Source organism: Felis catus, chromosome B3, assembly GCF_018350175.1.
Source record: "Felis catus isolate Fca126 chromosome B3, F.catus_Fca126_mat1.0, whole genome shotgun sequence".
NCBI lineage: Eukaryota > Metazoa > Chordata > Mammalia > Carnivora > Felidae > Felis > Felis catus.
Window position 1 is genome coordinate 3,341,881 of NC_058373.1, and position 18,667 is coordinate 3,360,547.

At 45.4% G+C, this 18,667-nt stretch overlaps 1 protein-coding gene across 2 annotated transcripts in view; it reads right to left on the reverse strand.

Annotated features, from left to right (window-relative positions):
• The window catches only part of ADAMTSL3 (ADAMTS like 3), a 351,370-nt gene that overhangs the window by 282,878 nt on the left and 49,825 nt on the right, over window positions 1-18,667 (reverse strand). The window contains exon 1 of one of the 2 annotated variants that reach the window (XM_045058725.1): window positions 10,832-11,880. The exons of the other annotated variant lie outside the window; for it this stretch is intronic. Within the exon in view, the coding sequence (XP_044914660.1) occupies window positions 10,832-10,972 (141 nt within the window). The 5' untranslated portion in view covers window positions 10,973-11,880. Of the gene's footprint in view, window positions 1-10,831; window positions 11,881-18,667 lie in introns of those variants that run through there. 2 annotated transcript variants of the gene reach the window in all.

An 18,667-nucleotide genomic window follows, 5' to 3' on the forward strand; every position in this document is an offset into this window, starting at 1 on the left:
TGGGCTCCGCTCCACAGAAGATTCTCCAGCCCATCCTTCTCAAGAGATTTACCACTGCAGGCTCTGGATGTCATTTCAGATTCAACCCTGCAGGCTTTAGGCATAGAGTTCCCGCCTAGAAAAATCCATCGTTTGGGCCCATCGTGGGTGGCCAGGGCTCTTGGCCTTGTCAGCAAGCCCTCCTCCAGGCAGTCAGCACTCATAAGCAACCCGGCACCCTCTACAAAGTTCCACATCATTGTTAAACATTAGATTTTTAACTCTGGTTTTTAGACATCATACATCTCTTAAAGAAAAAGGCTAGGACCTGTAGGTCAGGTACCAACCACGCCACTAGGTGCCCTGCTCTGTGACAATTCTGTCCCTCAGAGATTAAAGCCAAACCATAGTCTTGGGTGGTCTTTTTCAAATGGAGATCCACAGGGGTACAGTATTTATTCCCAGAGAATTTTTTTTTCATTTTTTTAATGCTTATTTATTTTTGAGAGAGAGAGGCAGAGCACAAGCAGGGGAGGGACAGAGAGAGAGTGGGAGACACAGAATCCGAAGCAGGCTCCAGGCTCTGAGCCGTCAGCACAGAGCCCCACGTGGGGCTTGAACTCAAACCGTGAGATCATGACCTGAGCTGAAGTTGGGCGCTTAACCGACTCAGCCACCCAGGCGCCCCAATACCTTTTTTACTCACAAAAATATTCCATTAAATGATTTGATCTGAGCAACTTTAAGGAGTAAAGCAAGTTATGATTTCAAACCAACTCTTGACCAGTGTTGTATTGATAGATGAATATTCATATTGACCTTACTAAAAGGTTTCACCCAAACGTTAGAAGGAGGGGCATGGGCGCATGTGGGTTTGTGCAGGTGAAAATGAACACCTGAGTACATGCATTGTCCAAGCATGAATCCTGTAGACTTACCTGTTCTGAAAAAGGAATTTAAAAAAAAGGGCGGGGGTGGGGGGGTTCCACAAGACAACAGAGTTTTCTCTATAAAGAAAAATGGGAAGTTAAGCTCTGTCATCATCTCTTAGTGAAGTTCCTCAAAGAAAAACTAGAAGGGAAAACAGAAAAAGGTAGACACTATTAAATAAGTATTTAGTCCTGGAGGTCAACTCCCCCATCCTTCCTGTTTGTGAAAATTGCCCCCAGCCTGCACAGGGGTTAGTCACTCCTCCGGAGTGCTCCTTCATCACCACTTAGAAAGAGTATTTATCATGTGCTCCAGATCAAAGTATTATATCCTCACTTGCAGAAAACCTGAGAAATCCACTGAAAAGGAAATTTAAAACATTCATAATTCCACCATCCAAAGACAACCACTGTTAACATTTTGAGGTGTCTCTTGATGTTTTCTTTCTGTTCATGTTATGAATAAAATTGGAGACCTGTAAGATTTTATGACCCGATCTTTTAAGTTATGGATGTAATATTAACATTCCCCATGTTATTTCAAAAGTGTAAATATAATAAAAATTTGTAATATTCCATCTTAGAGATCCCATAATTTACTCAGCCATTTCTTTACAAAGATTTGGACTGTTTCTGCGTTTCACATGTTATAAATAACGATGATATTCATGTATTTTTGCATAAAACATTCTGTTTCACTTAGAACATTCCCCTGAGAAAAGTCCCAGGAAAGGCAATTTGCTGGATCCGAAAGTAAAGATAGTTTTGAGGGTCTTGATATGTTGCAAAGCGCTTATCGAAAGCCCTGTATTTATTTCAGTAGCACGAGACACCTAATCTCTGCCCCCGCAAACTCCACCACGGGGTTTTCATACTTTTTCTTTTCTTTAATGTTACGGGTAAAAATGCTCTTTGGTCACTGCTTGAATTCACATCGTATCGCTTATAAGTTGGATCTCTCCTTGGGATTGCTAACCACTTGATTTCCGAACAGAAGAATGGATTCTTTTCCTTTAAAATATTCATCTACCACCTTCCATTTTTCTTGCCTACCTGAAAAAAACTTTATTTTGTACAGTGAGCAGTTTCACATCACTTCCATGACACGTCATTTTTCTTCAATTTTTCATTTGAATGTTTTTCGACAAATACCCATTTTAAGCCTTCTAAGTAGACCAATCCATCAATACATTTCGTTTTCCCTTCATTGTGAGTTTCTTATTGTAATTTTTAGAAATTTGAGAAACATCTACTTTTATGGCCTTTTTATATTTTTATGGTTTAATTTTTATTTAACTCTTCAATCCATCTGGAATTTATTTTGGCATGTGGCAAAGGTTTAAATTAACTTTCTCTAAATAGTTAACCAATTGTTCCAATATATCACTTGTTGAATATATTAAGTGCTCACATTTACTGAAAGTATTTGAGGTAAAATATTCACTTCTCCACCAGAGATTCCAGTGACATTACAACTTTTGAGATATTCTCATTTTTGGTATTTCCTACACAGCGTATCACTGTAGTTTTTATTTTCTCCTTGGTCGATAACTGCTTTAGGAGAATATCTTAAGATTTCTAAACGCTTACAGTTTGTATCTCAAAATATCTCCCCTGATGTCTATTCACATTAGGCTCAGAGAATGTGGCCTGTGTCGATTTCCTTATCTGATTTTTTTTTTCTATTTCTGTGTTTCCTAAATTCTAAAATGCCACTTTTCATAGTTGTTTTTTTCTTTTTTCTTCGATTTTTGAAACCACAATGCAATACATCTCACGATCAACACAGTTGAGTGAGTTCTGGGGATTCTTTTTCTCGCGAGCTCTTAGTAAATTAAAGATGTCTTAAGACTTTTACTTCATTTTTTCGTCTCTTCTGTCGCACCTCTTTCTTGAGTCCATCGGTTGGCTCTCTGCTATCTCTACAACATAGTTACAGTCTCCTTGTCATCAATTTTATCTCCCTGTCCTTTTCTTGTGTGACTGGACTACTGACACTTGTCTCCACAGCTTTGATGTCTTGCTGACTCCAGAATGCTCCGTTTCTCCTGCATCTTGATTTCACCCGAAATCATGCCTCTCCCTTTCCAGCCTTTGTCACCTCAGGCCACCCTGCCTCCTAGTCTAGTCTAAGCTAGTAAACTAGTCTAAGCTAGTTTCACGGGGGCAACCTCTTGTAAAAAGACAAGTCAGTGTCCCATGTTTCTTAGGTTTCTGGCTGTACACCTATTTTGCAGGAAGCCAACATCTAGGAGCGTTTAGAGAAGTGGAGGTCCCCTTCTCGCAAATTGCAGAACGTTTTGTAGGTTCGGGGATATTCCTTGCTTGTATTTCTTCGAGAGGCTGATCTGGATCTGGGTGATAACCGAGTGGCTGAATTAGGAGTTGGGAAGGGAGATCTCTCAAAGACCCCTGGGGCAAGGAACCTTATTCACCCAAATCCTTTACTAAGGAATGTGTGAGTCTGAATCACCAGTGTGCACATATAGATAAGACAACATGGCCGTTGCGTCCAACACCACAAAATGCTCACGAATGGTAAGGCCTGCCAGGTGTTTAATGATATTGCTGATCAGATGAACTCTGGTTGTTTAAAGTAAGATTTCCTATGGCATGTGGCAACAGTTGGCCCTAGCAGGTGTAGAGCCTAGCCACAAGATCACGCATGGCAGGCAAAACTGAACTTCAAGGCAACCTCCTACAGCGATGCTAAACAGCTCCAATCCCGGGTCCAGTCCACTTTGCTAAATTAAAGAATAAATATGCTGCATCTAAATAAATTACAACATTATGGGGAGCCTGGGTGGCTCAGTTGGTTAAACGTCCAACTTCAGCTCAGGTCACGATCCCGTAATTTGTGGGTTCAAGCCCCGTGTCAGGCTCTATGCTGACAGCTCGGAGCCTGGAGCCTGCTTCGGATTCTGTGTCTCCCTCTTTCTATGCGCCTCCCCAGCTTGCACTCTGTCTCTGTCTCTGTCTCTCTCAAAAATAAAAACATTTAAAAAATTTTTTTACTTAAATAAATTATAAGATTAAAAAATAAAAATATAAAAATCACTAACTAAGCTGTACAGAAATATTTTTCTATACTCATCTGAACCTGGGAAAGAACAAATGTTTTTTGCGTTTATTTTGCAGGCTCTTATTCTAATATTCTACGATAAAATCTGGCAAGTTTAATGATGTCTTTTTTTTTTAACTTAAAAACTATGAGTAGAATATTGTAAGACTCAACACTGAGGAAAAAATATGCTTTTAAAACATTTTAGCTAAAGGTTTACACTAAGTTCATGGCATTATAAATCCATGCCTTAAAATGGGCTGAATTCGGGACACTCACTTGATGTTATAAGAGCACTATCCTGTAATGGGGCAGGAAATGAAGCTGCTTCAAGTCAGAACACAAAATAGACTCAACTTGTAAAATATGCTAATGGTAACACAGTCTCACTGCCAATAGCAGGGCATATTTTCTGTCATTAAAATATTTTAGTGCTTAACATAGCTATTCAGAGTGTAAGGCTCACTGACACATTCTAACCTTTGTAAATGCTGACAATCCAATAGCTTTTGTCACCAACCCCTAAATCAATGCTTCTCAAACATGTGCTCGTGTCAGAATGTGTGAACCATCATGGGATGCTTTTACCAGGCCCAATGGAATACGAATAAAATTAAACTTTACTTTACAATACTTGCAATGTTGGACAAAACAGAGAACTATTTTCTCTCATATTTCAGTGTGGCAGAGGTCAGGGGCCACACATTTAAGAAACGCCTTTAGAAGAGGCAACTAATTATAAAATGTTTTGCTGCTAAATTGATTGATTTTCTTGAGAATCTGATATAGTTTAAATTGCATTGTTTAATTTTAGGTATGTGATCTAGGGCAGTGAGAAGTAAAGATGTTTTCCCTTGAGCAAGACCTGGGTTTGGTGAGGTCATTGCCTCCTCCAGACCTGCAGGCTCCTTACTAATAATGCAATGACACCACCTCATAGGAACGTTGGGTTTCATAAATAAACATAGGGTTTATTTTCTTGTTGTTTGTTCTGTAATTGCTAATTTTTTTTTACTTTTTACTCTGGACATTTTCAAGTGTAAAGATAGAATGGTATAAGGAACCCCAAGGGCCACTCACTCAGCCCCCCCATCAATAACCCAAAGCCAATCCTGACTCACCCACTACCCACCTTCCCCCATTATTTTGTAGCAAATACAAAACATCGTGTCATTGCATCAGTAAATATTTTCATAGGCATCTATAAAAGATACTCTTCTTTAACACGATCATGATACTGTTTTCGCAGCTTAAAAATTAACAATTGACAATAAAATATTAATTTTCCAATCTTCTTATATCATCAATGGTATTGTAACTCCTGCTAGTTAGTTAGTTAGTTAGTTAGTTAGTTAGTTAGTTAGTTAGTTAGTTAGTTAGTTAAAGTCAGGATCCAACTAGGGTCCATATATTGCAAATGCTTGATGTATCTTTTAAGTTTCATTTGATCATTTCAGTTCCCCACCTACTCTTTTCTTTTTTTGTTGTGTTTTTTTTCCTTTAAAATATATTTGTTGAAGAAACTGGGCTGTTTGTGCTGTAAGGTTTCCCACTGTCTGGATATTGGTGGTTGCAGAACCACGGCTTGGTTTAACACATTTCTCTGAACGCTGGATTCCTCCTTGTAACTGGATGTTAGATCTGGAGCCATGATTTTCACATGGGGCGGGGGTGGGGGGGGTAGGAACCACAGAGGGCAAGAGTACTTCATAGATGGTATTGTGTTTTTCATCAAGAGACACACAATGTTTAGGTGTCTCTTTTTGTGATCTCATTAGCAGGTATTGATATACTGCGCTTAGAACCATCAGTGCCTTGGCGGTTGCAAAATGATCATCTCATTCTATCATCCCTTCTTTAATAGATGGAATACTTCTGTAAAGATATATTTTCCTCGTTTACCACTGGTCACTCAGTGGTACGACTGCACCCACCAACACTGATGAATGCATTTCGCTATCGTTATTAATTTAGGGAATTAAACACAGTTCATATATTTAAATCCTTTGTCGTTTTCATTCTTTTGTTTTAATGTTTATTTATTTTTGACGGAGACAGAGACAGAATGTGAGTGGGTTAGGGGCAGAGAGAGAGGGAGACACAGAAGCAGAAGCAGGCTCCAGGCTCTGAGCTGTCAGCACAGAGCCCGACGCGGGGCTCGAACTCACGAGCTGTGAGATCATGACCTGAGCCGAAGTCGGACGCTCAACTGACTGAGCCACCCAGGCGCCGCCATGTCATTTTTATTCTTATTGATGCCCAGACTGTCCCATTTTATGCTCGTAAGAGCCTATGCTAAGGTGGCTCCTGAGTCCTTGTGATGAAGTTCTAGGAATCCTGATTACCAGAGTTAATTACATAATGTTTCCAGTCTCATTTTGCAGATTTCCATCCCCGAGCCATTGTCCCATGAGTCCCAGGTCCTGCTAAGTGGGAAATGATATTTAGAGACCATAATCTGGGCACGAGGGGTGCCGTTGCAGGTAAGCTGGTCATTTGGTCATTGTTTCTAAGACTTTTCAGTGAATGGAGCTAGAAAACACATCCTATTTTGTTACTTTTGTTGAAGATCAAATTCCTCAGGGGTTCTTACAGATACTTACAGTTCAACTTTAGGACTATCAGGTTTTCATTTCTCTTTTACACCCATCTCTCATTTCTCCCACACCAAGAAGCTGGGCTCTCAAGAATACCAGAAATATAGTGGATGATCACTTTTGCATCGCTCATTTGCTTTATCCCACAATACCCACACAGTGGTCTTGGGTAGCATTTCAAATGCCGCCACCCACAATAAGATTACCGTCGAAAGTTTTATCGTTTTTAGTTCTCTTTGTCCTTGGATATACTCACATAGAGTCAAACTTATATGTGTTAAAGTCTTGGAATAATTCTTCTCTCTGTGCGGTTAATGCCACCAATTGAAAGCACAGATTTTTCTTTAGCTTTGTTTCTTTATTTTCGATTTGTAGAGATTATACTTTTTAAATCTAATGTCATTTTACAATTTTGTAAAAACTTCTGCAGATTCCAGAGTAAAGTGTCTAAGACAGATGAATAGGAAGAAGTTTAGCTCCCATCCTTCTCCTCTATACCTTATTCTCTCTCTTCCCATATATTAGCTATTGGGTTTGTTTTGTTTTGTTTTCAACTCTCCACAAATTTCATCTCACCTTACAGGGGCCATGCTAATACTCTCTGTGTTGGCAATTTAGTAGATGTGCTCCTGAAGCAAACACAGACGACTGTTTTGCAAAGCAGCTGTAACTATAACGCACACGCAGTATGCCTGTACATGGAGGTCACTTACTGAAGGGGAACTAGAATCTTATCTGTATCTTATAATCTTCTCCAAAAAAGAAAAAGCCCCCACTTCTCTAGTCTTCAACTGGAATTGCATGAGGTACCCTGGAGACAATCCTTTCTCACGTTATTATTCATCCCACACCCAGCACAGTGTCTGGCACGCTGTAGAGAGTCCCTCGATATTTGCTGAGGGAACGTCTGAATGAGTCCCTGAATGAATAACTCTCCTTAGACTTCCTGCAGCTGCCAGCACGGACGCCAAACACAAAGGCCACAGTGCAAAGCATCATTTGTCTTTCCGTGGGCACAGTGTGTTTGGGATTAGGTTTTTAAATGGAGCATGGTTGCATTTAATGCATACATTTAACACATCACTGCTCTATTCGATACGTGTATATTTTAATGTAGCGTAAACCTAATATACAGCAAAAATTTTGAGTCCAAAACCTTGCCTTGTCCTGATCAGAAAGGAAACTCTGCTCAACCATTTTGAACTTGGCAGAATTAAAAGCTTGTCAGCATTAAATGTCAGAGGGAAGGGATCAAGAGAAGGCATCATCTAAGTGGACTAGGAGTACTGTCCTTGGTGACCTGCCATGTGGAAACAGTGGAGAATTAGAGGCGGAACAGCCAGAGTCCAAAAAGAGAATGATGTGACTCTCCAACCAAGCCTCTGGACTAACAGTGTTTGGAAGAAAGAAATTATTTCCTCAGTTTCAGGTAGAACAGGACTGAACACACATACACACAAGAAAGAAATCCGGACAGACTCTGTGATGACAAAGGATAACGAACATTTTTGAAGAATTTCTCTTATTCCTTAAAGAAAACTCAGAAACAAAGGTATAATCAGAATTTTGTCAAGTCTCGTCACCCCTGGAAACAGACCTTCTATTCACTCTGTGTCCACGGGAGACACAGAGAAGTCACACAGGCCTGCTCCAGAATTGCTCTCAATCCAGAAGAAGAAAGAAGATGTCCATGTAAATAATTACAAACCCAAATGAAGCCTTGGGGTCCCAAGCAAGAATGAGCTGCTGTTCACCAAAGAGCAGGAAAAAAAAAAAAAAAAAAACACTATACGCTGACGACCTCCCTGGAGACGGATGGAGGAGACAGTACCTATGGTGGGCATTGCAGGAGTCACCGATGTTCACCGATGAGCTTGGCATGCCAAGGGCCCGGCGTAGGCAAAGGTTCAAGAAGGCAGGTCCGGTTTGGTTACAGCACTGGGCACATGAGAGAAATGGGGGAGGAGCGCCTGGGTGGCTCAGTCAGTTAAGCATCTGACTCTTGATTTCCACTCAGGTCACGATCTCACATGGGATCGAGCCCTGCATCAGGCTCTGTGCTGACCGCATGGAGCCTGCTTGAGATTCTCTTTCTCTCTCTCTCTCTCGAAATAAATAAAGTTGAAAAAAAAGAAAAAGAAAAAGAAATGAGGGACAAGAGAAGCCAGGTAGCCCAGGCCAAGCTACGTAAGGACGTCAATGTTGTTCCGGGGTTGAACTCTCAGAGGAGGGCACAAATGGGGCCCACTTAAGGTTTCCGACAAGGGATAGAACCTTCAACAAATAAATGTCCGCCATGCATTTACTCTGTGCCAGGCTGTGAGTCAGATCTGAGAGTATAATGGCGAAAAGACGCAGAAGCCCCTGCCCCTAAGGGACTCAGAGCCTAGAGGGAGAGTCAAGGGAGGAAATTATCACCGTGCTGGGGGCTGAGGATGAGTAATCGATGGGAGAACCTCCAAGGGGATGAGGGAAGACTGACGGAGAAAGTACTTCATTAGCTAGACCCAGCCCTGGGAAGGGAGGCGTACGTTATGTGACGTTCGTTAATTTCTACACAACTCGAATGTATTCATGTAAGCAGCCACACGTTATTAACTTTCAGAAGTGGAAACCTGTCCAAAACAATTGCGCGTGTGCAGAATGACGAAGAGACTGGAATCACTTCTGGGAAGAGGCAATATTAAAGGCCATCAGTCACTGTCCAGGACTATCATTGCTGACCCCGGGGACGTGGGGCTCAGCAGAAAGTGCTCCAAACCTCAGATCCTGGACTGGGTTTCTTGGAACCGTTTGTGATGCAGCATCCCCACGGGGTTTGCTGTTTGGATAAACGAGCCACCCAGACGAGCACTAGAAGTTCAAACTGCCCAAGTGCCCTCTCGGACCACAGCCGCCTTCTCCTCTCCTCAGCCCCCGCCCCCCTACCACTCCCGCCACCACCCAGGAAGGTCACAGTCCGCTCAGGAGGCAGGAAATGCTGTAAGAAAATAATTCCTAAGATGCTAAAGGAAGGAAGCCAGCAAGCAAGCACACCAAGTCTCACCTGGGTGGGAAGGGAAGGCAAGGACGGCATCAGGGGCTCCCCTGACGACATAATGACTGAACTAGAACATAAACAAGGGCTCGCATGAATGACAGGGGAGAGACACGGGGCATAAGAGGCAGAGGGCGATGGCCCAAGAACTGGGACACTTTGCGCAATGTCTGCCATTGGAGAAGAGCCACGAGAAAGGACACGGGGAAGCTTCGTAGGTAAAACCTGGCCCGGAAATTCACTGGGAGGCAGTGCCCAGAGGACATCCACGTGGGGCATCCCTAACAGCCACGTGCTTGTCCCCCGCTTGCCCTTGGAATGTCCTACCAAGTACAGCAGCCAGCAGCACCCGCCCCGGGACCACAGATCCCACTTGGTAACCGCAGCCCAAGAGGGGACAGTCAAGTCCAGGCTGTGAAGGTGGAGGACCACGCGTCCAGTCTGCCTGGGCCATCTCGGTCCCAAGAAAACCGGGACAGTTGGCCGCCCTACAGAAACTTACGTAACTCATACGAAGAGCGTTATAAACAGTAACTCAATACACAGAGCAACACAACAGACACTTTCAAGAAACTTCTCTACCTGGCCCCAGGCATCCGCCTGGCACAGCCATTTTCCCACCACCCAAAAAAGCCCTCAAGAATTCCTTGACTCGCCCCCAATCCAGATCCAAGAAAATACGGTGTGTCCACAGAATGACCCGAGCCTCGCAGAGCCTTAGTCCGTCAGGAGCCTCTTTGCAAGCCATGCCTGCACTTCTGCGATGTAGGCCAGAATTGGCCCAACCAAAGGAAACATTTCCAAACTCCAAATAAGCCAATCCAAACATAATGCTTAAAATCCCTCATGATAGGGAATAAATTCCATTATTGCCTCCACATCCAGCCCTATGTCTTTTCTTGCCGGACATGGCTCGCTCGCTCTCTCTCTCTCTCTCCCCTCCCCCCCCGGCCTGCACATAAACTCACCTCTTTTTTGTGGCTCTCTCGATCTCTGGTTTTTCTCCTTGACCAAAGAAAGAAACGAGAAGGCTCCCTCTAGCCCCCACTTCATCCTCACAGGAAGGCTACCGGTACAGCTCCTTGTCCCAAGTCCCGCACTTTTCCAAGACGGCAGACACGAACGAGACCTCTGCCTTTGCCACAGCAGAACACCAGCCCTGGCATCCCCTGCAGAGGAACTCGTGTTCGGCGGCAGAGATGAGAGGTTGAGAGGTGAGCGCACTTACTTTCGTCCAAGCGGAGGGGGTGACGCAGTGGAGTTGCCTGAAGCGACCCAGTCTCACGGTGCTTGAAGACAGAGCATCTCTGAGCAGGGACCAGCCTGCTCTCAGGGAGAAGGGATGTCTGAGCACAGACAGCAAGGGCATCGTCAGGACGGGACCCGTCTCTCAGCACTCGTGACTTGCAGGGGAAGCTGCGTTTGGGGCTGTCTTGACCTTTACGCCACCCATACCCACCATGTAACCTACCTGGTGAAAGGGACAAAAAATAATAATAGTACACAGTACCCACCCCCCCTCCAAATGAGTCTAGGAAGACAGCGCTAGAAGAGGAAAGTGTCCGCGTAGTTCAAAAGCCAGAGCCCGAGTCTCCAGTAACAGACCCCATTCTTTCACGCTTGAGAAGCAGCTGATTTGCAAAAAGCTCGATGACAATGGAATTCAGCGTTCACGTGTGCCAGAGCCGGTCGGAACAGCATGTGCCGCCGCATGCACGACATTCATGCATTTGCTCTGTGCCTCGACTGGGAACAGAGTACAAGTCATTCCAATTAACACATTCTTGTCTTCTCCTCACAGACCATGAGCTCGCTTTCTCATTAGATCGCTAAATCTTTGGAATATTTAAGGAGCATAGCTGCATCTGACCAAGATGACTCACTAACAAAGGAATGAGCTATTCAAGCTCAAGTGGCGTGCTGCTTAAAAACATTATCCACACAGGCCAGAAACAACACGGAAACTCTCCTATCCGGAGAATACGCGAGCGTTCATTTTGACCGGGGAAGGAGCTGACAATACCCTATACGTGCGAGGGCTGTGTCTATCTTCCTCCACCAGAAATTTCAGAAGTTGGTATACACTTCCCAAGTTACAAACTATTACATAAACAACTTGGAAATGTCAAGTGATGTTTCTTGAGGCCTGCCAACAGCTGAACCACCAGGAAGCTCATCGCCAAGATATTCGTGAAAAGTTCAGAAGAAGTTCCTTCGAGAAAGATGTACTCACGGCAAACAGATTTCTTCTCCTTAGGAAAAAAAAATGCGTAAGTCAATAGTTACATTAAGGAGAAGGAAAAAAAAATTAAAAAAAAAAAAAAGGGGGCGCCTGGGTGGCGCAGTCGGTTAAGCCTCCGACTTCAGCTCAGGTCACGATCTCGCGGCTAGTGAGTTCGAGCCCCGCGTCGGGCTCTGGGCTGATGGCTCAGAGCCTGGAGCCTGTTTCCGATTCTGTGTCTCCCTCTCTCTCTGACCCTCCCCCGTTCATGCTCTGTCTCTCTCTGTCCCAAAAATAAATAAACCTTGAAAAAAAAAATTTTAAAAAGGAGAAGAAAAATTAGGTTTGTCATAAGGGTTTAAGAAAAAAGACTTTTAAAAGAAGTTTGGAAATGAGACTCTACAAAGACTTCGTTATTAACATATTATTATTACTACTAGTATTAAAAATTCATTCAAACATTTCTCTCATACTTTTCCTTCCCACAGATTAGATGTAAAAATGTCTTAACTGAGCTTAAGGGCAAAGAACAGGCACTTGGCTTTGCTACCGCCTTGGCTGTGTGATCTTGGGTAAGACCCTGTTCCTCTCTGGGGCTGGGGTTCCTCACCTGAAAAAACAGAATCCCTACATGTCCTTCCCACTCTGACTTGCTATAATTCCAAATGCCTGTCAGGGCCACAGACCCAGCCCTCCGCCTCCCCGGCAATGGAAACAGTAGAGAAAACACAAGTTGGAGAGGCATTTTGAACTGAGAAATCATACCAACAGGCGGTCAATGGCGTCCAAGAAAGGAAAGAGTCAACTGTGACCCCATCCATAGCATTATAACGCCTTAGGATTTTACAAGTACACAATTTTACAGACACGGAATGAGTCACATGAGAGTCTGGGTTTGATCTCGGGAGCGTAACTCAAATTCTTAAAAAGGACACCCGTCGAAGGCAAGGCTGGGGCAGGGCAAGGGAGATGTGCGAAGTCAGATTGTAAGAGCTAAAGGGCATAGGGAAAAGTAGCAAGAGACAGTAAGAATTTGAAAATCAACTGGTCACTGAGGGAAGTGATAGATCAGAGTGTAGGAAACAGAATTTTTAACTTAAAAAAAAATCTTGAATCCACTTAAACGTGGGCAGTGAAGAGACAAAACACACGCCAAATTAGGGGCTCCTTACCTAACTGAAGGTAGTAACTGAACCTAATTGAGAAGGTCACAGAGGAGAAGGCATGATGGGTACAAACAGGTGTACAAGGACCTCTGCAACACGAAATCAAGGCGTGTTCTGCATGGCTACCCGCTTACATCGGAATTCACCCTAGGTTAATTTGGGGGAAGTCAGAACCCACCACTAACTCAACACCCAGCCTTGTCCCGCCTGCCTGGAGTCCAAGTTATTAAAGCTTTGTTCTGCCTCTGTGTGTCTCGTCCTCGAAAGGTGGCAAGGCACACGTTACACCAGCATGTATGCAGGCGAAGACCATGCACGCGCCACGGGAAAACGAACATGGGCGCTGATTCCTAAGGGTGTGTAACCTCCTTTTATCCCACGACGGTTGCCAGTAAGTATTCCAGCAAACCCACAAGGTCTGGGAAGACACACCTTCCGTATTTCCCTACACCTAACAAACGCTAAACGCACACACACACAACGACAACAACAACGAAAACCCACAAAAATAAAAGACTACTTTGTGCAAGACCAAGAGTTTCGCTAGCTTTTTCTTGTCAATGTAGAGTCTCCATTTTTTTTTTTTTTGACGTCCACTTATTTTGAGAGACAAAGTGCAAGTCGGGGAGGAGCCGAGAGAGAGAGGGAGACAGAGAGTCCGAAGCAGGCTCCAGGCTCTGAGCTGTCAGCACAGAGCCTGACGCAGGACTCGAACCCATGAACTGTGAGATCATGACCCGAGCCGAAGCCGGACGCTTAGAGGACTGAGCATTCCAGGTGCCCCAAGTTTCGCTAACTTTAAAAAAAAAAAAAAAAAGAAATGACTTCCCACCAAGAAAGACTAGCCTGGAACAGACTTTTAAATCTGTCCCCATAATAAACCTTGGAGGCCCCAAGTTTAAAGTTGCAGTGCACTACAGGCGAGGATGGTGAGGGCTGCCTTCCTCCTTCCCAGAAGGAGACACGGGCGACGTGACTGACCGCCACAACGGCCACAGGGAGAGAACAAACTGCACAATTCAAGACTCCGCTTCCTAGAACCGACCGGCCTTCAGCCGTTTGCCTGTGAACAGGTCCTCCCTGGGATAAACTCCAAAACCACCATGAGCAATGACAAAAGAATTTACCCCAGAGACTGGCGGGCTAACAAGTTTCTGGACCACAAGCCCTTCACCGAACACGGGTTAACCACCTTGTATGACTGATGCAACCAAATGTCAGGATGCTTCCATTGCAAGGATATGCTCACCAAATGGGAAGTCAGCGCCATTTTAACATCAGCTATCGTGTTCCGCCCGGACTTTGAAGGAAAAATGTCGTTCCTAGTGTGATAATAATCATGTGTATAAATGCCATCGGCATAGCTAATTCTTAAGTCCTGAAGGTGCTAAGTTAAGAATGAGCTGAGGAAGCAACTCAGTGATATTAAGTCATTCCCTTGGGTCTAGTACGGTCTGCTAAGGTTTAACAGCAGAAGCAGGATTACGAGGAAAGGAGATCATTTTCTGGGTGATTCTCTTGAAAGGAGCACGCAGCTATATCTCAGAGGGGCAGCCTGAAATCGGAGTGCAGTAGTCTTAGTTTTTTCAAACACCTGTCTGGGTGTCCTTGAGTTGGTCACTTACACATCCAGAGTCTCTGTTTCCTTGACTCGTAAAACGAGGCGTTGAGCCAAGGTCCGCGGCAGCTGTAAAATTCTATGATTCTCTAAGTAACAGTTTACTGTGCTGCTGGCAGGTCCACCTTGAGAATCGGAATGATCCAATTAGCACTCTGCAGTGTGGACTATTCTAGCTGTAGTTTAAAAAAAATAAAAATAAAAATAAAAAAATAAACAGACAAAAAACCCAACAATTTCAAAGTGGAAGGCATCCGGATCATGCAACACAGTCACCTTGTTTTTCAAAACAAATGGAGAATCTGACGCTGAAATCTGACGGCGAAGATGCTGAAAACCGTTGTTAAATTACGAGCTGATTGATTCATAGCAGAAGCAAGACGAGGGCTGCCTGACTACCAGCCGGTCTGCCCCGAACCACACGGTTACCCAGTTGGCTTCGGCACCGCTTTCCTGCACCAGAAGCCGCCTCGGCCCCTGCATAATCCATAGTGCGCCTTTTATGTGACTCATTAAACGCAGCCTACATCACAGCTGTGCTTTACTGGCCTCAGGGTTATGCGTTTTCCAGACACCTCCTCTAGGAGCCATTGGAAGGGTGACCTTAAAGGTCTTCGTGCAAAGTAGGCCGGGATGAAATACTCGAAAAAGCCCTACGAGGACGGTTGAAGACGGCAAATAGCGATCTACCACCTGCCTGCTTCCCATTTTATCAAACGAGCGCTCTGTGGGTAGGACAATCCTCGGGAACCCAGTCCCGATGCTATCACTTCTAGAGGCAGGCTGCAGCTTCAAGGACAGAAGCTCTCTGTGTCACTCTGGCTTCAGGCCGCTGCCCCAGCAGAAAGGGGCGTCTGCACAAATCTGCAAGTGTGACAGCACAGACACCAGCCTGGACGGCCACTCGCACCCACCCGCACCTGTTCCTAGCCAGGCAACGCCAGCAGGTGATGGGGGGCGGGGGGCGGAAGGCAGGTGACAGGTACACCAGACAACTGCCCCCCACCACCCTCCGGATGTGGGCTCGGTGAGGGAGGGACAGCCCTGAAAACCTTTTAGGGACAGCTGGGGAAATTCTGAGCCAGGAACAATGCCTCATGCCACCGAAGTCACTGTGGTGTCCCAGTACGGGACAACTTGTTCCAAAGAATACAACTTACAGGGACGTCAAAGCCTAAATTATGTCGGACCCGCCAACTTGTCAAATTTCTCCGACACGATGCCGTATGAGGGAGGCCAGACACGTATGGGTACGTGCTATACGACTCCATTCATGTAAAATTACAAATAAAAAGCAAAAGTATAATCATGACAGAAGCCAGAACGGCGTTATTTCTTCAGTGGGAGGAAACTAGGGTGTTGCAAACGCTCCATTTCTTGATCTGGGTGCGACGACACAGGTATAAAGACATTTAAAAATTCGTCAAGTTCTCCCCTTCAGATACGCGTGCACTTGCCTATATCGTGCCGTGCCTTAATAAGTTAATTTAAGTATGGCTCAAGGTCCCCCGATGTCAATGGAGAATATGCCTCTTCCTCCTCTGCAGCATAAGCATATCTGAGATTCTCCAAATGGGGCCTCTGCGAAGCGTATCAGTAATAACAGTATCTACATTCAGTGCTTACATGCAGCAGGCCCTGTGCAGAGACACCTGTATGAATTACCTCCATTCAGCCTTAAAGCATTTCCACAGGGTAGAGACCATCCACGTCTGCATTTCACACAGGAAGTGTGATGTGCGAAGTGAAGTAACGGGTCCAGAGTCACAAGGGAAGTCAAGCGGTCACATGTCACAACAGGGATTCAAAACCAAAGCAATGCTCTTAATTGGTGTTCATGTTTCACTGCATGGTGCAGACCCAGGGGAGTTCTCTCACTGGGCGAGGTTGGACTCATTCTCTCGTCCCTCTGCCCGAGAGGCTCCCCCTAGTACGATGCGGCCAGCACGCTCAGCGTTAAGAGGAAAGGGAACCAAGGCATGGGGTGATGGATCGTCTCTAGCTGAGAACATTCTGGAAGTTCACTCAGGAAATACACCGAGTTTGGTGCAAAGGCCTGTGCAGCCTGTTTGCTTGGTCTTTGTTAGCAGAAAGCAGGTGCTGTTATCGACTGGTTCTAGTGTGACCTTATTCCTTTCCCTTAAGGGAAACACACGGTGGGGAGAATACAGAATGTTTTCATATGCTATTCGTTGGGGCTTTTTGGAACACCATGTCTTAGGACAACATTTCCACAGTATGCCACACACTTTTAAGATCTCCTTTAGGCCTGGGTGCCTGGTGGCTCAGTGAGTTGAGCGTCCGACTTCAGCTCAGGTCATGATCTCACAGTTCGTGGGTTCGAGCCCCGCGTCGGGCTCTGGGCTGATGGCTCAGAGCCTGGAGCCTGTTTCCGATTCTGTGTCTCCCTCTCTCTCTGCCCCTCCCCTGCTCACACTCTGTCTCTGTCTCTCTCAAAAATAAACATTAAAAAACATTTTTTAAAGAGTCTTCTTTCGGCCTTTTGAAAAGGCTGAGGGAACTTACTTTCCTCCAGCTTGTAACTGTTATTATATTAAGGATAATGTCTGTAGAACCTGGAGCGGGCATTAACCACTCTTGAATTAAAAAGTACATAGCTCATGGTTTTCCAGATGCCCTCTTTTATCACGTAATGCCTTCTCAATTAGTTCCCTGAAGTTGTCCTATGAAAACCTGTTGGATCATTGATTTCTCGATTACAAGGAGCCATAAATCACAGGCCCTGTAAAAATCCACCGGGGAGAAGGGCAGAAAGCAACTTAACGAGAACGTAGCAACCAGGCCCCAAAGCCCATCCAAAGTGTTAACCGGGCCCCATTATGTGAACACGGGATCATCCCTTGCCCAGCCCTGCTGCCCACAGTAACTATTCACACACTCATTTCTCGAGACACTTGAAAATCCTGATTGTATGTCGAAATTTTTTATTAAAAATTGGTCTCGGTGCAGCCGGGGGGCTCAGTCGGTTAAACACCCAACTCTTGGTTTCAGGTCAGGTCATGATCTCACGGTTTGAGGGTTTGAGGCCCCACATCGTGCTCTGCACTGACAGTGCGAAGCCTGCTTGGGATTCTCTCTCTCTCTCTCTCTCTCTGTCCCTCCCCTGCTCTCTCTCTCTCAAAACAAACAGACTTAAAAAAACAATTAGTCTTTATCTCACTCCTGCCCCTGAGCCCCCGGGTAGCCCCCTGCCCACAGGTGGGTCCCCGTGCGGCTCACCCCAACCCCAGCCCCACGGCCAAATGTCCCGAGCACAGGCCACACTCAGCAGCAGCTTAGAGGATCGGAACGGCCTGCCCACAGCCGGACCGCTCCCTGCTGTCACGTCTCACATCTGCCCACGCGGCCAGAGCCTCTGCTCCTGAGGAGCACCTTCCACCTGCGAACCAGTTGCTGCACTCAAGCCCGAACTTGCCAGCTTTGACCACACGGAGGAGGACACCTCGGTCATAGGCCCGTCTTCTTCCACCCCATCGTGTGCCCTGAGAACACAGTGTAGCCCCATTCTGCATCTGCACCCGGCCCTGTGGGTACCAAGATCCGCCAAATCCTCCAAAACCCTCCCCGACCGCCCGGTGAATTCAGGCCCTACCGGCTAGAACCCTCTGCATCTGGCAGAGTTGACCCACGCTGCTGCAGACAAGGTGTGAGTGACCTCAAAGATGTGTATGACCCTTAACGCCATTAAGGCGACAACGTGAGCCGCGAGTGGAAGAGAAGCACGGCGCCCAGTGCCCAGCTTGCACGCCTCCGCCAGGCACAGCCTTGTTCCGCGGTGAGCCGTTGGGAAGTCCTTGAAACACACACACACACACACACACACACACACACACACACACACACACACAGCCACCCCTACCCTGTTCCCTTCTGGAAAATGGGCTTGGGAAGGAAAAAAAAAATCAATGTCGGCACAGTCAAAAGAAAGGAGGTAAAAGCTAAGAGAGAGAAAAAATTAATGCCTAATCAGAAAACAGTGCTCTTTGAGAAACTTAACAGAAGACCACAGGGGAGGGGAAGGTTAAAAAAAAAAAGTTA